The 22,424-nt window shown below is 40.2% G+C and overlaps 1 protein-coding gene across 5 annotated transcripts; it reads right to left on the bottom strand.

The window, feature by feature from the left end:
* Nucleotides 1–5,663: 5,663 nt before the first annotated feature.
* On the bottom strand, nucleotides 5,664–16,949 carry DIRAS3 (DIRAS family GTPase 3). Of its 5 annotated transcripts, XM_042997544.1 has the most exons (3): nucleotides 16,492–16,949; nucleotides 12,672–13,301; nucleotides 5,664–6,547 (listed from the first exon to the last, which is right to left on the bottom strand). In XM_042997544.1, the coding sequence occupies exon 3, from the start codon at nucleotides 6,503–6,505 to the stop codon at nucleotides 6,023–6,025; it is 483 nt and encodes a 160-aa protein (XP_042853478.1). In that variant the 5' UTR covers nucleotides 6,506–6,547; nucleotides 12,672–13,301; nucleotides 16,492–16,949; the 3' UTR covers nucleotides 5,664–6,022. The 5 variants fall into 5 exon arrangements, with proteins under 5 accessions (XP_042853478.1, XP_042853479.1, XP_042853477.1 ...); XM_042997545.1 differs by lacking the exon at nucleotides 16,492–16,949 and having other exon boundaries at nucleotides 13,159–13,997; XM_042997543.1 differs by lacking the exon at nucleotides 16,492–16,949 and having other exon boundaries at nucleotides 12,672–13,997.
* Between the last annotated feature and the right edge of the window lie 5,475 nt (nucleotides 16,950–22,424).

Below are 22,424 nucleotides of genomic sequence, written 5' to 3' on the forward strand. Positions count from 1 at the left end.
TATCTGTGTTACATTTACAGCTTTAAACATACTTCACATAGCCCAGTGATATGAAGAGGTTACTTGTGTCATCATTTTCCAGGTAGAGAAACTGGGGTTTAGAAAGGATAAGTCACAGAACTTCTAGAAGCGAGCTCAGTCAAGAGCCTCTACCTCCCTTCTCCACACCATTCATCAGTTCACCAGTGCCGCTGTGAACACTGCAAGTGAATTACCTCATTAACTTTTTTATTCCTCCAGATAATATTGAAGATGCCCCAATAAGTAAGAAACTTTCCATGTTCTCCAGCCTGAGGTCTTTAACTGGTGGCTGGCAGGCCTGATGTAACTTGACCCAAATAGAATTTATGAACAATTTCTAATTAGTTGCCAATATTTAAGAATTGTTATATTCTTTTAAAAAAATCAGAAAAATTTGGAACACTGGGTCCACATTTCTCAATAGAACTGAGTAGAGGAAGCTCCCTCCCTCTAGACTGGGCATGATCTTCCTCTACACCACCACTTCGACTCCCTACTTGCTGACTGTGGACCATGAGTTTGAGATCCTCTCATTTTACAGGTGAAAAAAACTGCAGTCCACTGAAGTTTTCAGAGACTGCCAGCTAGCTAAGAATGGCAGAGCTGATGTCAAAGTTAGTACCTCAAGGAGTGCCCTCGCCAGCAGGACATGAGGCATTTTGATTCAGGTGGGCATTTTCAAGCAACCATTCCAAACATGTGACAAGCTGCCTTGTCCTCAAATAGCCCAGCCCCATCGCACTACTTAATTCCCATTTCAATTATACTGGGAACGAATATATTTCACAATGTTGAGATCAGGTTGCAGAGAGAAGAAAACATACTGATAGGGGACCACAATTACCAGTAATTTCTCTTTGAATCCCTTTTTCTCTCTCACTCTGTATTAATGACTACCTGTACAAAGAGGTTACATGAGCTTTCAGAGCAAAAGGAGTAAACAGGACATGCATTCATGTGGCAGGCTAGTTACCTCTCGCACCTGAGCACAGAGCTTTTAGAAATGGAATTTTTTAGATGTGCTTCTCCTACAAATATCAGGCAAACGTAATCTCCAAGAGTCGAGAGGCAGTGGGTGTTGGGTAGAATGAAAGTTGCATTAACCACAGAGTAAATATCTAGGAGAGGTAGAGAGAGAAGGTAGCATCAATCCAATTCAACTAAGTGGCTGAGGACCTACTATGTGCCGGGCTTTGTGCACAGTGCTTTCACAGGTGTTGTTTGGTTTCATTCACACAACTCACAAGGTTGGGAGCAGCAAAAAAGCAAAGAAGGAGAGACTTAGGATTAGACCCACTTTTGCTGATTCTGGGTTCATCTTGGTGACACATCAGGTGGATCTGGGAGAGAATCCCAACTCCGGTGACCTCAACTTGGGACTTTAGGTTACTTATTTAACCGTTCTGAGCTTCATCTGTTCCTTGTCTGTTAAATGCCATACATTAGATGCAGGATACATTTATAGTTATTTTCTTTCAGTTAGACCAGAAAGTTCTTCATGGGGATTACCTTAATGTTGAATAAAATTGAAAAAGCACTGAAGTCGGTGTTAGAAAATTTGGATTTTAGCCCCCACTCTGTTCTTTCCTGTTGGGACTCAGAAGAAAATTACCTGGGGTTTTTTTCAATAATTAGAAAAATTATGTGCATGGTATTTTTGTTAAGGTTTTATTTATTTATTTTGAGAGAGACAGAGAGAGCTGGGGAGGGGCAGAGAGAGAGAGAAGGAAAGAGAGAATCCCAGGCAGGCTCCACGCCATCAGCACAGGGCTTGAACCCAGGAACTGTGAGATTATGACCGGAGCCAAAATCAAATGTCCGACACAACTGAGTGAGCCACCCAGGTGCCCCATATACGTGATATTCTAATTCACACTGTATTAAAGTTTATAAAAGTGAAAACTGGCCATTCCTATCTTCAAAGCCAATGTCAATGATCAATTATTTTAATATCCTTTTAGAAGAATTTTCTATTATGTACATACAACCACACAGACACATACCCACATTAACCCTCAAACATGAGCAAATTCAAAATAAATCTTGGAGACATTATGTGATGACTCATATAAACCTCATCATTTTAATAGAGTTGAACCCATATCAAAGGTCATTTAGGTAATTTCCAATCTTTTGTTAATAATAGCAAAAAGCTAATATTTGTGGATTGCTCATAATGTGCCAGGTGGTATTCTAAGTGCTTTGTGTGTATTAACTAATTTAATACAGTCATCCTGGGGAGAAGCTATTACCATCACCCCCACCTTACATTTGAGGAAAACAACACCTTGAGAATGTTTGCTCCACGAACAAGAAGTGGCAGAAATGAGACTCACACCCAGGTAAACTGAACAATGCTATAACATACGTCTCTGTCTACAGTTTTGTGCACGTTTGTCAGAATTGCTGGCAAATGATGGCCCTTGAAAAAAGCAGCACTGCAATCAAATTGCATCTTTTTTTGTGTGTTTATTTATTTATTTTGAGGGACAGAGACAGAGCATGAGCAGGGGAAGAGCAGAAAGAAAGACACAGAATCCGAAACAGGCTCCAGGCTCCGAGCTGTCAGCACAGAGCTGGACGCGGGGCTCGAACTCACAAACCGTGAGATCATGACCTGAGCTGAAGCCGGACGCTCAGCCGACTGAGCCACCCAGGCATCCCCAAATTGCATCTTTAAAAGGTCAATATGATAGCAGGGTGGGGAATGCACCCACTTACAGTACCAGTCACACTGTGCTGTACATTTTTATCTTCCTCCCTATCTCATTTGTTGGATTACAAGCTTCTTTTTTAAATTATTTTTAATGTTTATTTATTTTTGAGAGAGAGAGAAAGACAGAGTGCAAGTGGGAGAGACCAGAGAGAGGGGGAGACACAGAATCTGAAGCAGGCTCCGGGCTCCACACTGTCAACACAGAGCCCAACATGGGGCTCGAACCCACGAACCATGAGATCATAACCTGAGCCGAGGTCGGACACTTAACTGACTGAGCTACCCAGGCGCCCCGGATTATCAGCTTCTTGAAGGCAGGGCCTCTGTCCACCAGGGCTTGGCACAGGGCCAGCGTATTGCCAACTCTTAATAACATTTGTGAATGATTACTGAAAAACAGGGAAGCCTTCAATGGGAGTGGCCTTCGGTGTTTGGGCTGGATTTGAAAGGGTGAATAAAATTTTGGTGGGCTAATAATGGAAGAAAAAGTACCTTGTGTGAAGAAAACAGTAAAAGAACAACTACACAGGGTGTTTGGTGGAACAGCAAATCATCCAGGCTGGTTGGGGAAAGGGTGTGTGGCTGTGATGTGCTCACATTACCGGAAAGGAAATTTGGAGGTAGAAAGGGAATTCTAATGCTATTCAGAGTTTGTGAGATCTCTTCCAGGCCACGTTTATGAAGCTGGAGGACAAAATGGATGAGCATCTATGAATACACCCACATACACCCATAATACTATTGCCAAAGAGTTAAATTTATTGAGTCTCAGTTTACAATATTGTACTGCCCCTACACCACATTTCTTTTCTCCACTTTTCCACTTCTTGGTGTCACATGGATGGCAGGTCGGTCAGTATCGGTAGCCCGGGAAAACATCATAGCAATGCAGTGGGCATATTTTCAGTTTTCATTTATTTTAGTCCTCACACACTCACTGAATTCACTGTCTGACATATTTATTTTCCCAAGCTCTGGGCCTTTGGACCCAGGTTTATAAATGTAGCTTATAGAGATGTACTATCCAAATTAATTTACAAGCACACATACCTCTCAGTGGATTTTGTTACGTTTCTGTTAATCTTGGATTTCATGAAGTTACTTAGACATCTGACGGCACATATTATTTTACATACAACGCTAACATTTTTTCGACACTTGATCATTGATCCTGGTTATGTGTGTGATCAAATTCAAATTAGAAATTAGTTCTGATAGCCAGTCTGAACATATATCAGCACTGACTAGGAGGAATATAATGTAGGCCACAAAGACGAGCCACAAAAATACTTAAATATTCTGGCAGCCACATTTATAGAGGGAGACACACAGAGAGAGAGGGAGACACGCAGAGAGAGAGGGGGACACAGAATGTGAAGCAGGCTCCGGGCTCTGAGCTGTCAGCACAGAGCTGGACACAGGGCTCAAACTCACAAGCCGTGAGATCATAACCTGAGCCGAAGTTGGACGTTTAACTGACTGAGCTACCCAGGCGCCCCTGTAAGAAGCTACTTTTAAAAACACATAAATCATTCAATAATAAATATATCATGGGGAAAAAAATTTACCAGATTAAGAACCTCCTTTCCCCAACTAAAAATAAAGACATTCAAAAGGATATGTATAGTATTCACTCAAAAAAAAAAATCATGTTCAGGTATAAAATTAATTTTTTTATTTAAAAAAATTTTTTTTAATTAAAAAAAATTTTTTTATTTATTTTTGAGACAGAGAGATACAGAGCATGAGCAGGGGAAGGGCAGAGAGAGGGAGACAGAATCTGAAGTAGGCTCTAGGCTCTGAGCTGTCAGCACAGAGCTGGACACGGGGCTTGAACTCACAGACTGTGAGATCATGACCTGAGCTGAAGTTGGACGCCCAGCCGGCTGAGCCACCCAGGTGCCTCTAAAATTAATCTTTTTAAAATAACTCCCTTAAGGAGGAACTTCTCAAATTTCACATTCCACCATTTCCCCTACCCTCCTTCCCCCTCCCCACTCCCTACATCTAGCATTTCTTGAGGGAAGACTTTTGAAGCAGCCAAAGGCTGCTTTTTGCCACCTTTTTATCTCCGGGACAGCAACAGAGTGAGCATCCTCTTCAGAGGTGCCTGGAGTTCCTTTGGATGTCAGTCCTGGAAAGGTTATGGATATAAACCAGCTCTGCATGGTGGGGACTCCTTAACTGCACCCCTGCCCCCACTGGCTAATTTCAAGAGGGAATAAGCTTCCCTGTGTAAAATTCTTATTAGAAACCGTCCCCAGATGTGGTTGAAATTTCAATGCAATGGATATTTTTGCTGCCCAGTGAAAAAGAAATTATAAAGCTTGCAGGAAAAGCCTTAAGTCAAAAAAACTGCTATGTGGAATACCCAAACATTTTTAAATGACTTAGGAAATAACTAGCACATATTTAGTAAGCAAGTTCCATTTTCACTATTTTCTCTCCCTGACCCCCAATGCTCAGCCATAGATTATCCATTTATTTATCTTGTTTAACATATCTGTCTAAAAGCTATCTGCCACAGCTTTTGTTGCAAAAATACATTTTTTAAGCAATTAAGTATACAATGGGGACTTTACAGGACTTGAAATGTTTAAAAATAACATGCGATAGAGTTACGCGAAGAGCAGTGGCCTCTTCAATTCATTTCAGCATTTCATTCTCTTTTTCAAACATTAATCTCTACAGTCTATCCAAGTGGTCTTTATTTATTTATTTATTTTGAATTTTTTTTTAACGTTTATTTATTTTTGAGAGAGAGAGACAGAGCATGAATGGGGGAGGGGCAGAGAGAGAGGGAGACACAGAATCGGAAGCAGGCTCCAGGCTCTGAGCCATCAGTCCAGAGCCCCGAAGCAGGGCTCGAACTCGCGGACCGCGAGATCGTGACCTGAGCTGAAGTCCGACGCTTAACCGACTGAGCCACCCAGGCGCCCCCCAAGTGGTCTTTAAATGCATCGTTCTCCTTTTTTTCCTCCTCCTCCAATGTTTCAACCATTTAACAGTGACAGGTTACACCGGGACGGGTCCATGTTTCCGCACACTCTAGAAGTTCGGGATCCTAACACCCAGAACTCACGTGATGATGTATTTACGTAGCAGCTTCTCGGGGGTCTTGGGCATCTGGGATTTCTTCTCAGGATGGTGGAGGTAGGTGGCAGGATGCTTCTCGTGCTTCAGCAGTATGTGAAACAGCTCCTGCACACCGATAGCCGTCTGGACGGAGGCCCCTAGGAACGGGCAATTCCACTCCAAGGCGCAGGCAGCGCGGTCCCTCACCAGTCAGCTCCCAGCCGCTTTCATTGCGTTGGCTGCACACCAGTAGATAGAATACTTATTCAAGTTGTTGCTTTTGACTTTGCGGAACAGCTCACCGAAGGGCTTCAGCTCCTCCACGGTTTGCTTCTTGGTGACTGAATACACCAGGATGAAGGCAATGGCGAGGCGCTGGAGATCCAGGTAGCGGTGGCCATGGGCGGTGTCGGTGAAGTGCAGAGCCCCAAGGCTGGATCTGCAGCTCAGCACCTGGCGATAGGTCTTCTCAATGACTGGCAGATACACATTGGGAAAGCCGCACGCTCCGCCCTCTGCACCAGCGCACTCTTGCACACGCCATACGAACCATGCGCCACGATGCCATAAGCCCTGCTCTTGCTCTGGGGGCACGAAAAGAATGTGTGACAAGCAGGGCGGGCAGAGGACACAGCCACTGAACCAGCCGTTCTGAATCAGCAGTTTCTTGAAGCCAAAGCACTTATTGTTCATCGCAGGGAATTGGTGGGCAGACGCGCGCACAAATTCTTGGCACTTACCCAGCAGCAAAAGATGGTTAGGGAGAAAGAAAGGAAGAGAGAAAGATGGGGTTTAGAACCTGGAAGACTCCCCGTGTGTCTCCTTCGCTAGCTATTACCTGGGGACACTCGGCAGGTTCTCAGCTCGCTCCCCCAATCCCACCTCCTTCCCTCCACTGAGGCAGAGCCAGGCTCATTGCCCACCCATGGTAATCACAAAAGGCGGTATGGGCAGTGAGGAAGAGAGAGAGGGAGCGGGAGGGAGAGGGAGAGAGAGGGAGAGAGAGAGAGAGAGAGGGAGGGAGGGAGAGAGAGGGAGAGAGAGAGAGAGAGAGCGAGCGAGGGAGAGGGAGAGAGAGAGGGAGAGAGAGAGGGAGAGAGAGAGAGGGAGAGAGAGAGAGGGAGAGAGAGGGAGAGAGAGAGGGAGAGAGACAGAGGGAGACAGAGGGAGAGAGAGAAGGAGGTGGGGGAGGGGAGAGGCAACAGGGAGAGAGAGAGGGAGAGAGGCAGAAAGGCGTTGGCCTTTCGTCAATTGCTATTGCTTGGAGACCTCAAGGACCCGATTCAGTAATAATGGGGGTAAGGAGGGTGTCCAAGGAGCCAGGATGCTCCACTCTGGTGCCAGTATAGACCCATTGCCTACAACAACTGTCCTCAGAAGGTCGAGGGACAGATACCCACTTCCCGGACAAGTAGGCCTCCAGCTCTCACGCGCAACAGCCCAAACTGGTTTACCCACCGTGTCTCTTGGCGTGCTGGGGTGGGGGTGGGAAGGCGGAGGGGAATATAGCTTTTACCTCTCTCCAAGGCACCACCAAGTGTGCACGCGGGCAAATTAACTGCTTCTAGAATCAGTGGTGGCGCGGGTAGGGGCAGTGGCAACAGCAAAGACCAATCACAGCCTCCCCTAGCAGGTGGATACAACCCATGTGCTGAGCCCATTAAGTGCTTGAACACTGCAGCGCAGCGCCACCCAGAGATGGAGGGCGCAGGCTTGGAGATTGTACTTGCTCATATGCAGAGGGAGGGCCAGCGGGGCGGTGTGCCTACATCTCCTACAGAAGAGGAACTGTGCGCACAGCCACAGCCCAGGGGTGGAGGTTGGGGAGAGGGGGATGAGGGAGAGACCCTGGGTTCACAGGCCCTGGCACATGCAGATGGGTAGGCTTACAGGATTTCCACTTTTAGTTCCCTGCAGGCATCTTTAACCACTTCTATGCCCTTTGGCTACTGTAGGTTTGCCTTGCCCAAGCCTCACTGCCTTCAGTTCACTACAGAATGACCAGCTAGAATCCTTTCCACCACCAGGACCAGGTGCTTCGTGGTGCCTCAAACACTTTGCTCAGTAAGCATTTCTCCAACACAAAACCTGATTTTTGTCCATCCAGAAAGTCCAACTAACACATGTTATAAGAGACTTCAGAAGCTGCCTCCTGGTAGGATTACCTGTGGTTTGGAGGTTCTATGTAAGAACGTTGAGGGATGTCCTCTAAACCCAGTGATCTTAAGCAGCAGCTATGACATTTCTTACCACTGCTTATACAATAGGTTTCATTTGATCACTACCACAAAAGCTTCCTAAGAAAATCGGGGCAGGGATGTGGGCAGCCTCTAGAAGCAGACAGCCAACAAGAAAACATGGACCTCTGGCTTACAACTGTTTCCAGTTGGAGTTTACCAACAACCCAAATGCACTTGAAAGCAGATTGTTCTCTAGAAACTGCACAGAAGACCACAGACCAGTCAACACCTTGATTTTATCCTTGATTAAGCAGAGAGCATCCAGACTTCTGACCTACAAGAATGTGAGTTCTGTAGTTGAGCATTATTTTAAGCCAGAAAGTTTGTAGTAATTTGTTAGGCAAAATAAATTTGTAATTTGTTTACATATTTGTTTCTTATTTGCCAAAGAAGGACTAATGTAGCAGGTAAAATTACTTGTTCAAGGTTACAGGGCTCATAAATGATACACATAGGCCCAAACCTACTTTTCCTAGTTTTAGTTTTATTCTTTTTCTGGTGCTAACATTCTATGTCATTAATCTGATATGCTATTTCTTGCTCATTAGTAAAAAAAATTTCCATAGCTTTTTAATTTTTACCCAAAAGTACATCCATGTTGGAGAGATCAAGGGCACATGCTTTAGCATCAGAGAATTTGGTTTAGAATGCTTATGCGTTTTTTCCCTTTTTTTTTCTTTTGAATACACCTTAATATGCCTTTGAGCTATGTAATCTTGGAAAAATTACTTTTAGGTAGAATAGGAACAAATGCCTACGAAAAAGAATTGTGGGGAAGATTTAAGGAGCTACTGCAGAAGAATATCCACACATCCAGTCTTTCAGCATTTTAAAAATGGCTTTTGGAAGTGTCGTGACCTTTTTATTTAATCCAAAGGAAAGCAGATTTCGCTTTGGAAAACATAGCAGGTTTCAGGGAGAAATAAGTTGGAGGAGGGCGGAAGAACTCAGGGGAAGGAAGAATTAGGGTGAGAATGGCAAGCCATAATGAAATTGTTGTTCATTTTTCCTAAACCACAAAACTTACTCTGCCTATTGTAATTAGAGCAACCGAAAAGTCTTTGGGAATGAAAAAAGACTAGAAAAGAGGCTCTTGAAAGCACCGATGTAGATGAATGAAGGTGACTCTGGAGGCCTCACACGCAAGAATGACAGAGAAAGAGAAAAAGACAAAGAAAAAAGAGAAAGAGGGAGAAAGAGAGAGAAAAAAAGATAGACACACACAGAAAAACTGGGAGAATGAGTGGTGGAGAGCTATATATCCCAAAGCCAAAAACTTTAAATGCTAGAAAGGTCAAATTAAAAAATTATGAAATAGGGGCGCCTGGGTGGCGCAGTCGGTTAAGCGTCCGACTTCAGCCAGGTCACGATCTCGCGGTCCGTGAGTTCGAGCCCCGCGTCAGGCTCTGGGCTGATGGCTCAGAGCGTGGAGCCTGTTTCCGATTCTGTGTCTCCCTCTCTCTGCCCCTCCCCCGTTCATGCTCTGTCTGTCTCTCTCTGTCCCAAAAATAAATAAAAAACGTTGAAAAAAAAAATTTAAAGAAAAAAATTATGAAATAGAATTCATGAGGAATAATGAACATAAGAAACCGTAGCTCCTATATCCAAATCAAGGTTTCTACCTCAAAGCCAGTATAAAATATATTACCTTAATAAAGAGACCCAGCCCAGGGAACCAACATTGCACTGGGCCAAAGATTCAAAGGAATAGACCAGACTAGAGTTCTGGAGCTAATTAGGATCCAAAGTTTGGAGATAGAGCAGAAAGAGAGACAATTAAGTGAAACCAAGACAGAGATGAGTCAGATATTGGAATAACATTTCAAGGATTTTAAAGCCATCATAGGAATTCTTCAATAATCACTTATAAATTTTCTTGAGGCAAATAAAAATTTAAAAATTCAGCAAAGAAATAAAATGTATATAAAGGATCTAAATGGAAATTATAGAACTGAAAAATACAATAATAGAAATTGTAAAAATTTCCTGAATGAGCTCCATAGTAGAATGGAAATGACAGAGAATGGAATCATTCAACTTGAATATAAAGTAATAAAATTTATTCAGTGTAAACGACAGAAAAATCACCTGGGAAAAAATAAATAGAGTCTCAAGGACCTATGGGACAGGAACCCATATTCCAACATTTGTATTATCAGAGTCCTAGAAGGAGAGGAGACACAGAGTAGATCTGAATGAGTATTGGGAAAAAATATGACTGAAAACTTCCCAAATTTGGTGAAAGATACAAACCTACCGTTCCAAGAAGATGAAGTAATTTATCAGGATAACTCCAGGGGAATCCATGCCAAGACACATAATTAAATTCTGAAAGCTTAACACAATGAAAAACTCTTGAAAACAGCTAAAAAGAAACAACATATTTCCTATAAAGAAACCTAATTCATTTGACAGCAGAGATCTCATTGGAAACCACAGACGGCAGAGGAAATGGCAGGACATTTTTCAGGTGCTGAAAGAAGAGAAAGGTTGGGGCATTTGGGTGGCTCAGTCGTTTAAGCATCTGACTTTTGCTCAGGTCATGATCTCAGGGTTCGTGGATTCGAGCCCCGTGTCCAGCTCTGTGCTGACAGTGCAGAGCCTGGAGCCTGCTTCGGACTCTGTGTCTCCCTCTCTCTCTGCCCCTCCCCCACTTATTCTCTATCTCTCTCTCTCAAAAATAAAAACATTAAAAAAAAAAAAAAAGGAAAGAAAGAAAAGAAAGGTCAACTGCAAATTGCTCCTTCAAGAGCAAAGAGGAAATAAAGAAATGTTCAGATGAGGAAAGGCTAAGATAAAAAATTTTTTTTGATAATTTGTTGCTAACAAACTTGCCCTTTAAAAAATGGCTAAAGGAAGTTTTCCAAACAGAAAAATGATAATGGAGAACAATTTGGAATTTTAGAAAGGAAAGTAGAATATTAGAATAGGTAAAAATGGGGGTAATTATAATAATATACCCTTGTCGTGAGTTTTTACAATCATATTTGATGATTGAAACAAAAATCATAATATCTGATACTTGAGGTAATAGTATTAAACACTGGGGAAGGCAAAGACACCTAAATAGGGGTAAGGTTTCCATACTTCACTCGAAGTGGTAAAATATTGATAGCAACATGTTGTGATAAGTCACATATGCATATTGTAATACCTAGAACAACAATTTTTATATAAAGAGATACACTCAAATACTCTAAAAGTAAATTAAGATGGAATTCTGGAAAATGTAGCTTACAAGAAGGTGAGAAAAAAGAAACAGAAAAACCAGAAAACAAATGATAAAATGGCATACTTAAGCTCAAATATATCAAGAATTACCTTATATATAAGTGATGTAAATACACCAATTAAAAAAGCAGATTAGTAGAGTGGATTAAAACAAACAAACCAAAAAAAAAAAAAAAAAAACCATAAGCCAATTATATGGTGTTTGGAGAAGAAATTCACTTCACACTTAATGACAAAAGTGGATTGAAAGTAAAAGGATGTTTTTACATAGTAACACAGCTTAAATGGAAACCAAAATTAAAAATACAGTATTATTTAAAATTGCTATAAAGAAAATGAAATACTATGTATATACTTAATAAAACACATCAAGGATTTGAATGCTGAAAATTACAAAGTGCTAATAACAGAAATCAAATTAAATAGATGGAGATATAATATGTTCATGTATTAGAAGATTCAACTTAGTAAAGATGTCAGTCCCCTCCAAACCGATTTCTAGGTTTAATGGAATTCTTGCCAAAATCCCCAGTAAAGTTTTTTGTAGACATAGACAAGCTTATCCTAAAATTTATATGGAAAGTACCTAGAATAGCTAACACTCTCTTGAAAAAGAGGTATAAAGTGAGAAGAATCACTCTATTTGATATTAAATCTTATTATATAGCCACAGTAATTATGACAGTGTAATATTGGCAGAGAGATAGATATATAAATCAATGGAACAGAATAGAGAACCCAGGAATAGGCTCACACAAATATGTTCAGCTGTGTTTTTTTTGACAAAGGCACAAAAGCAATTCAATACAGAAGGATGGTCTTTTCTGTAAATGGTGCTGAGCAATTGGACATCCATGGACAAAAACACATAAGCAAACAAATTCCAGTCTAAATCTCTCACCTTATAAAGTTAATTTAAAATGGATAAGAGAACTTATATATAACATGTAAAGTTAAAAAGTTTCCAGGAAAAAAAAGAAAATCTTTGGAATATATCTTGACTGTGGTTATAGATACACAAACCTACATATATGATAAAATTCCATAGAATTAAATACATAAATGACTACAAGTAAAACTGGGGAAATCTGAATAAGAGCTGTGGATTGTATCGATGTTAATAACCTGTTCATAATATTGACTACAGTTTTTCAAGGTATTTAGCATTGAGAGAAACTAAGTCAAAGTTACTCAGGGTCTCTATTATTTCTTATAACTGCATGTGAATCTTCAATTAGCTCAAAGTAAAAAACATTAATTTTAAGAAGCACTTGCAAAAAAACCAGAAGCAACGCAACTCTCACGGCTCCCGATTAAAGCCCAAACTCTTTAGTTTCATATTCCCAGCTCCCTGCAAACAGACCCCCAAATTCCCCTTCAAATCTTACCTTCCCCGAGCCTTCTGCACACACTGACTTCACTGGATATTCTTGGGAGTTCCGTGTGTCTGCTTCTCCAGTCAGCTCTTCCCCCAACCCAGGCCCCTTATCCACATGCCCCAGTTCCACTCCTCTTCAAGGTTCACTCCCAACTGGAAGGAATCTCTCCGAGTTCCCAGGCACCTTTTCACCTTGTATTAAAGCTTTGTAGGTACTTTTTTCTATTTCCCACAAAGCTATTAGCTTTTCTCTGACAGGGCTGAGATTCATTAACTCTGATTTCCTCACAGGGGCTAGTAAGCACTAGTGGGTAGCTCTGAGGCAACCAGTATGCTATGGGGTAACATAGATTCCATCAAGGGGGTGTGGAAGAGCCTAATTGCTCTCCAGCCCTGTTTCCACTACCTCTCTACAGGTTAGCCTTTAACTCTATCCTCAATATCCTTAACTGATAATAGGGGCAGTACATAGCAAGTGTTGACATGTTAAAAAGCACCTTTCTCAACCACCTGGCACCGAGTAGACACTCAGAAAACGCAGCTGGAGTTTGAGGACCTGGTGTCCAGTTCCTGTTTGCTCACGTAGTAGTTGTAGGGACTTGGCCAAACCATTTGTTTTCCTTTTACATCGTTTCTTCACCTGTAAAATGGGGACAAAAGTAATTATGTTTGAGGTAAAACTAATAGACTTATTCGTGTAAAATTCAAGCAGGGTATTGCTTGTAGAATGTGAATGAGCTAACATTCATCCGAGTGTTAGCCATGACATAGGCATTACTTGAATAATTTTACATGTGTTAACTCATTTAGAACTTACTCTGAGTCTATAAAGTGGAGATTATTTTATGTCCATTTTATAAATGAGGAGACCAGGCATAAAGAGATTAAGTGGTTAATCTTAGGCTGGGAAATCTGGCTAGTTCCAGGGCTTGTGCATTTTACACCATGCTGCCTTTTTAGCAGAGAGAGGTGGTGATGTTTGGAACCCTCACAACTGGAATTTTAGAAGTCTTTTTTCTTCCAGTTTCTTTCTAGGCTCCTCCCCTCTTTAAGCTCTGTAGAAAACTAATGGCAGTTGTGTTCCCCATTCTTCACAAAGACATAGTATCTTTACAACTTTGATTTCCAGGATTGGGGTTACTTCAGAATCCCTTCCCTTACCCCATGTAAACATCTTTTCCCATCCCTACAACTTCTCTTTCTAGCCTGACTGCTCCTACCACCTTCTGGCTACAAATAGCCCGTTGTTCACAGAGCTATCCTCTCCATAAAGAAAGGAGGCCACCAGATAAAATTCCACCAGCCCTGGGGCACCTGGGTGGCTCAGTGGGTTAAGTGTCCGACTGCCTCTCAGGTCATGATCTTGTGGCTCATGAGTTCTGAGACAGCTCAGAGCCTGGAGCCTGCTTCTGATTCTGTGTCTCCCTCTCTCTTTGCCCCTCCCGCGCTCATACTCTGTCTCTCTCTCAAAAATACATTAAAAAACCTTAAAAAAAAAACAAACAAACACTCCACCAGCCCCTGGCCCACACATCTCCTGTGGTATATTTATGCTCTTTTCTCCATCTAGGGTTAATGCTTTCGTCTGAGCCCTAGGTGCTTTTCAACTTGTGGTCCTAGGATCAAGTGTATTGGAATCACCTGGGGTTCTTGTTAAAAATACCCAACCCACGTCTACAGAATCAGAATCTATAGGTGAGACCTGGGGCGGGGCTGCAATTCATAGGCCCCTTCCTGTAATTCTGATATAGAACAAAATCTTAAAACTACTCCTTCGGGGGGCGCCTGCATGGCTCAGCTGGTTAAGCACCTGGCTTTTGATTTCTGCTCAGGTCGTGATCTCATAGCTTGTGAGTTCAGGCCTCACGTTGGGTTCTGTGCTGGCAGTGCAGAGCCTGCCTTGGATTCTTGCTCTCACGTTCTCTCTTTCTCAAAATAAATAAACTTAAAAAAAAATACTCCTTTAGAACCTTACTTGATTACTGTATTCCTTTATTAACTTTTTAATGTCTGCCGTATCAGTAGTGATGACCCCTATTTCATTTCCAATACTGGTAATTTGTGTCTTCTCTTTTTTTTCTTGGTTAGCCAGGCCAGTGGTTTATTAATTTTATTAATCTTTTCAAAGATCCATTTTTTGTTTCATTGATTTTTTTTTGGTATGTTTTCCAGTTAATTTTGTTGATTTCTGCTCTGATGTTTTTCATTTCCTTTCCTCTGCTTGATTTAGTTTTAAATTGCGCTTTTTTTTCTCTAGTTTTCTAAAGTGAAAGTTTAAGTTATAGATATCAGATTTTTTCTTCTTCTCTAATAAGGTCACTTCATTCTATAAATTTTGCCTACACGCACTGCTTTCTCTACATCCAATGAAAAGTGTGTTAAGCCTCCAAATATTTGGGAGTTTTTAAAATTTATCATTCTGTTGTTGATTTCTAGTTAAATTCCACTGTGGTCTGAGAACATATCTTGTATGACTTCCAGTCTTTTACATTGGTTCAAGTCTGTTTTATGGCCCCAAATGTGGTTGTGTTGGTAAATGTTCCATATGAGTTTGAAAAAAAATGTGTATGCTGCTCTTATTGGATGAAGTATTTCATAAATGTCAATTAGATCTAGCTGATTAATGGTGCTGTTTACTTCAACCTTATTATTACTCATTTTCTGCCTGCTGGATCTATCAGTTACTGAAGCGGTATTTAAGTTTCCAACTATAATAATGGGTTTATCTATTTCTATTTGCAGTTCATTTATTTTTTGCCTCATGTCTTTTGATGTTCTATTATTAGGTACATACATGTTAAAGATTGTTATATTTTCTTGGAGAATTGACACCTTTGTCATTATGTAATGACCCTCTTTATCCCTGATAATTTCCCTTTTCTAAAGTTTAGTTTGTCTGAAATTAAAATAGCTATTCCAGCTTTCTCTTGATTAGTGTTATTATAGTATATCTTGTTTCATCCCTTTACTTCTAACCTGTTTCTTTACATTTAAAATGGGTTTCTTATTAAAAAATATGTAGTTAGGTCTTTTTCTTATCTACTTTGACAGTCTTTGTCTTTTAATTAATGTATTTAGATCATTCATATTTAATGTGATTCTTGATATATTTGGTTTACTATCTACCATGTTTGTAACTGTTTTCTATTCATTGTACATGTTCTGTGTTTTTTACCTTTTTCTTCCTTTTCTGGTTTTAACTGACCATTTTATGTAATTCCATTTTCTCTCCTCTCTTAGCATATCAATTTACAATATACATTTATAACAAATTTAAGTCCACTTTCAAATAACACTGTACCACTTCACATGCAATGAAGGTATCTTATAACACAGTATTACAATTCATACCTCCCATCTCTTATACCATTAATGTCATTCATTTCATTCACCCATATGCTATAATCACCTAATAAATTGTTACTATTTACTATTATTACTTTGAACACTTGTCTATTAGAACAATTAATAAGAAATATAAAAGATTTTATCTTACCTTCATTTATTCCATCTTTAACAATCTTTCATTTTTTTTAAAACTGAGTTCTAAGGAAAAGCTTTATAGAGAAAATGCTGTCTGGAGAGAACCTTGAAGGGAGAAGAGGACATTGGGGAAAAGACATTTCAGAGAGAAGAATGATGCTGAAAGGGCACAGAGCCAAGAAATCATCTATAGATGAAACAGTAGTTGACTTGGAATGTATCCTAGAAATCATCTGTGGTTTAATTACATCATTTCCTAGATGAGTAATTTGCCCAAGGTTACACAGCTAGAAAATTGCAGAACTAAGATTCAAACATAGGAAGAATAATTTAGCACCTATTCTTACCACATAAGGAGATTAAGATGGCCCAGACCATCAGACACAGCAAGGATAGGTCTGTTCCTGTCTCTCAGACCCTTCACCTTTATTCTCCCACAGGTAAACATCCTGAAATATAATTCATGTTCATAAATCCTATGGGGATTATAGAGATGAAGTTAATATAGTCTTCTGGAATCAGGAAAGAAAAAATTCCATAGGAATCAAAAATGATATATTCTTGGGAGGCAGAGAAGATTTATAGAGTAGCACTAATTATAGTTTCCTTCCTTGGAAACTTTCCTAGACAGTCAGATCTGTGTAAGTGAATACTTATATCCTAGACCCAAGGGAATGCGTCAACTAACTGAAGCCTCCTTGAGGAGGGGACTGTTGGGAAGAGTGTCAGACACCACAATGGGACTGGCTAAACAGGGACTTTCTTTCTTCCTTTCTTTCTTCCTTCCTTCCTTCCTTTCTTTCTTTCTTTCTTTCTTTCTTTCTTTCTTCCTTTCCTTTCCTTTCCTTTCCTTTCCTTTCTCCTTCCTTCCTTCCTTCCTTCCTTCCTTCCTTCCTTCCTTCCTTCCTTCTTTCCAGGATGCTCACCTTGGAATATCGTGTAGCAATTATAAATGTGTCATATATTCATATAACAATAAGAATGGGTGTTAAAAACATAGTGCTTGCTGAAAAAAGAAAATGGGATGAGATATATTGCACCTCACCATTTATATACATTAAAGATGTATGCCTATCAACAGCATTATACATTTTTTCAGGAACACTTACATACAAGATACATACTAAACACATTAGAAAAGTTGCCTATGGGAGGTAAGGAAAGAGTGATCTTTGCAGGATATGTATATACATATATATATATGACTTACATATTTATAATTATACACACATTATACATAAGGATATAATTTATATATCCTTATTATAAATTATAATACATAATTTATATGTTCATATACAAAGCGTGTGTGTGTGTGTGTGTGTGTGTGTGTGTGTTACAACCCTGAACAATGATAAGATGCTTGAGGGTAGCATCTGTAAATGATTCATTTTAGAAGCCTCACACTCCTGGCATACGGTAGGCAAACAATAAATACTTCCGAATGAATGGTTTTGTCTTCAACTTGCCTGATGTTCCGAACATGACCTGCCAGACAAAGACCTTTCTTCCCTACACATCCCTTACCCCTGCTCCCAGTTCTCTATTTTCACCACATGGTCTATTAAAGTGGCAGAAGAGAGTTACCTAGAAAGAGAGGAATAATTATTTAAGAATGAAAATAATTATCCCATTAAAAACAAGAAGCATATTTTATGTCCCTTTTAAATCACAGGATTCTGCAGTGTATTCCCTTTTGATTGTTTCCATATGTGCAGTGTTTCTACTGTAAAGCACTCATTGGCTATACAAAAGTATTTTTTTGTACAAGTCCATAAAGAGAAATCCATTTTCACTCCTTTCTGCCACTACAGCAAGACTCTGGATGATATTGTGGAACATAATGGCATATGCTTTTCATTTCACTATTTGAAAGCAAAATCCTATTTCTGCCAGTAAAACTGAATTCTACAAGTCTGACTTTCTTAAACATTTTTTAAAAAGTTTATAACCCTCTGGGGCGCCTGGGTGACTCAGTGGGTTGAGCGTCCGACTTGGCTCAGGTCATGATCTCACAGTTCATGAGTTTGAGCCCTTCGTTGGGCTCTGTGCTACAGCTCAGAGCCTGGAGCCTGCTTTGGATTCTGTGTCTCCCTCTCTCTCTGCCCCTCCCCTGCTCGCAGTCTGTTTCTGTCTCTCAAAAATAAATAAACATAAAAAAAATTAAAAAAAATTTTTGTAACCATTCTAGATTTATAGAATTATTGCAAAGACAGTAAAGAGATATACCTCATCTACCCCACAGCCGGTGTCCCTTTATTACTAACATCTTACATTAGTATGGTACATTTGTCATGATTAATGAATCATTGATGATGCATAATTATGAACTTAAGTCTATACTTTATTCAGATTTCTGCTGGGAGGATCTCAGTTTGTCTCTTAAGGCCTTCAACTGATTGGATAAAGCTCACCCACATTATGGAGGGTAATCTGCTTTCCTCAAAGTCTATTGATTTCATATTAATCACATCTAAAAAGTATCTTCATAGAATCGTCTAGACTTGTGTTTAACCAAACAACTGGGTACTATGGCCTAATCAAATTGACACATAAAATTAACCAGGACAGATGGTATAGTGAGCTCCTATATATCTCATAGACAGTTTCTCCTCTTACAAATATCTTACATTACTACAATACATTTATTATAATAAATGAACCAACGTTGGTACATCTTTTTTTAACGAATTTCCATTCTTTAGTCAGATTTCCTCATTTTCTTTTCTAATGTCCTTTATCTCAGGATCCCATGAAGGCTACCTACCGCACTATATTTAGTCACCATCTTTCCTTAGTTTCCTCTCAATTGTGACAGTTTCTCAGACTTTCCCTGTTTTCAGTGACCTTCACAGTTTTGAAGATTACGGGTCAGATACTTTGTAGAATGTCTCTCACTTGGGGCTTGTCTGATGTTCTTCTTGTAATGAGACTGGGGTAATGTTTGGAGAGGAGGAGCACAGACAGGTTTCCATGTATTAACTCAGTTGAACCTCACACCAGCCAGCACTGTGAGGGAAGTACTGTCATTGCCATGTTGCAGATAAAACAAACAAACAGCAACAACAACAAGAACAACCAGGCATACAGAGTGACCTCAAAGAGGGTAAGTGACTTGTGTAAAGTCACACATCCAATAAGTGATGAAGCCAAGACTGAACTGCATGCAGGCTGGCTCTCGAGTCTGTGCTTGCAGCCACGGTTCTCCACCAGCTCTGAAACTGATGAGCGTCTTCCAGAGGGCTCACTGAAGCCTTCTTACTCCCACGTATTGTCTTCCAGTTGCTTGTGGGACAGAGCTCCAGCTCGGGTGCACCGATCTGATGTGGACAAAACTCCACGGTCAGGCCCGGCCTCATCTCACCCAGCTTGTCTCCATGCTGGATGCCACAGGCGACCCAACCTCTGCCACCCGTGCCCTTCCCCACACCTGTGAGCAGCTCTGTGCAGAATGCGGGGGCACGGCCTGGAGAGTCAGACAGAGCTGGGTTTGAATTCTGGCTCTGCATTTTATTGTTTCTAGAATAACCTTAGGCAACTATATAATAACATCTACCTACTAGGATTTTCACGAGGATTTAAAGAAATAACATATATGAGTACTTAACATAGTGCACACCATTGATAATATGCACTTCCACTGTAGGAAAAGCGATGTGAAATTCCAGTATTTCCACCTTCAAATATCTCATGGATAGCTATTCATACCCATAACTGGTTGACAAACCCTCTACAGACGAGGCTTTCTGATTTAGGGTGTGGAAAATAGAGTCACGATGTAGCCATTAGAGTGAGTGCACAGGAAAGAGCACGCACAGGGGCCTCCAATAGTTAGCAAAACCTTTCAGAGGAAGCTGCATTCAATTCAACCCTGAAGGCAAGAATTGAATCATCTAGGTAGAAATAAGTGGGCAAGTTATGGACAAATGCTCAAACGCAAAAAGCACATGGTGTTTTGTGGTGGTGACTTTTGTCTGGTTAATAGGCACCACCCACGGGATCTGCTGGAGATATGTTAGAAAAGTTAGCTTAAGGAAAGATGATAAGGGTCTTGAAATCCCTGCCTTCTCGCCTTTCTCTTATACAACAACAAAGACAGTAACAGCAAAGACAAAACCTCTCGGAGGAAAACAGCCTGGTTACTAATCTGCACTCTCAGATTAAAAATTAAAACCCAAATCTCAGTATCCCACTTGTAGATGAGGGAGCTTGGGGCCACACAGAAGGGTTCTGGGGGTGTGTTCCTCTTAACAACCAAGCTCTCTGAGGGCTACATTCATTTAGGATGAATCCTGGCAATTTGCAGCTTCGTGTTGATGGAGACGTTTCCATTCTGCTATTGGCCAGTCAGCGTTCAAAGAGTTCTGCCTTCATCTGGTCCAAGATTAAGACAAAAGTGTCACTGAGACCAGAGGAGGAATAGGTGGGGTATGAACCAGCAGGAGCCTCACAGATGAAGACAGAGCATACTTGAATGCCAGCGAGACTCAAAGTCAAGTCAGGCAAGAAGCATTTTTCTAAGGTGTTTGGTTATGTTCCATGTGTAGCTGTTTTTCCATGAGTTCAATTTAATTCTTTTGTTAGTAATTATTAACCTTAGATAATTTCCCCCTTTTGTTTCATCAGTGTTGCTCATAAATTGTCACATCAACTATTACATTATTATGACTGAAGTGTAAACAATTTTGTGAGATTGGCCTGATTAAGGCATTGCTGATTATTGAATTAAATTATTGAAATGTATCTCACATTAAAAAAAAAAAGAGTGTACAGAGGTGCCTGGGTGGCTCAATTGGTTAAAAATCCAACTTTTGATTTCAGCTCAGGTCATGATCTCAAGGTCGCGAAATCAAGCCCCATGTTGAGCTCTGCGCTGAGCATGGAGCCTGCTTGGGATTCTCTCTCTCCCTCTCTCTGCTTCTCCCTACCTTGTGTGCATGCACTCTTGCTCTCTCAAAATAAATAAACATTAAAAAAAAAGAGTGTACAAATCATAAGCATATATCTCAATATAATCCATCCCATAGTCAATAGGACATTTCCAGCACCCCAAAAGCCAAGCTCAGTTCCTCTCAAATCTATTCCCTCCTTATAATTACTATACACACTCTAAGCCGTAGTTTAGTTTTGCTTGTTTTTGACCTTATGTAAATGAAATCATACAATATATATTCTTTTATGTTGGTTTTCTGTGTTCAAAATAATGCTTGTGAGATTTGTTCACATGTCATGTTTCTGTAGTTTTTTCATCATAATTGCTGAAGACTATTTCACTGAATGGGGATATGGTTCTAATGTGAGTGGATATTTGGGTTGCCTCCAATTTGGGGCTATTAAAATAATACTATGATGAACATTCTTGTAAATATCTTTTTGTATGCATATGCTTGAACTTCTGTTGAGTATGTGCCTAGGAGTGGTGCTGCTGGTCACAGGGTAGAATATGTTTCAATTTGTATTTCTTTGGCTACTAAAGAGGTTGAGCACCTATTGTAGGCATACCAGTTATTTGGATATCCTTTTTTTGTGAAGAAGATATATCGAATCATCTGTACCTCTCTTCCTGATTTGTAAAAGATTTTTCATGTATTTTGAACACAAGTCCTTTGTCAATAACATGTGTTACAAGTATTTCTACTCTGTGGCTTACATTTTCCCTCTTTTAGTGATATCATTTAATAGACAAAGTTCTTAATTTAATGTAGTCCATGTTATTAATATTTTCCTTTATTGTTGGTGATCTTTGTGTCATTTAATAAATGTTTTTCCCTATCTTCACATCATGAAGACATTTTATTTTATCTTTAAATGTTTAATTATTTTTGAGAGAGAGAGAGTGCAAGTGGCGGGGGGGGGGGGGTGGGTGGGAAGAGAGAGAGCAGAGGATCCGAAGTGGGCAGAGAGACCGATGCAGGACTGGAACTCACAAACCATGAGATCATGACCTAAGCTGAAGTCATGCTTAACCAATTGAGCCACTCAGGCACCCCTCTTATTTTATGTTATAGAAATTTTATTTTATCCTTCACAGTTAGAACTACCATCAATTGAGATTTGATTTTTGTGTATGATGTGACATAATAATCAAGTTTATTTTTCCCATAAAGCTACCCAATAGCCTGAACACTGTTTATTCAATGATCCTTTCCCTCTGCTTTTCAGTGTTAACTTATAAGATCAAGTATTCAAATATGTGTGGGTCTTTTTGAGGACTCTTCTGTACTCTGTTTATCTGCACTTACATCAATATCACACTGCCTTAATTTCTGTAGTATTATAA

This window comes from Panthera tigris, chromosome C1 (genome assembly GCF_018350195.1).
Source record: "Panthera tigris isolate Pti1 chromosome C1, P.tigris_Pti1_mat1.1, whole genome shotgun sequence".
Lineage (NCBI taxonomy): Eukaryota > Metazoa > Chordata > Mammalia > Carnivora > Felidae > Panthera > Panthera tigris.

Excerpts from the sequence above, each read along its gene's own strand:
- DIRAS3 (XM_042997544.1), bottom strand. The coding sequence starts at position 6,505 with ATGAACAATAAGTGCTTTGGCTTCAAGAAACTGCTGATTCAGAACGGC.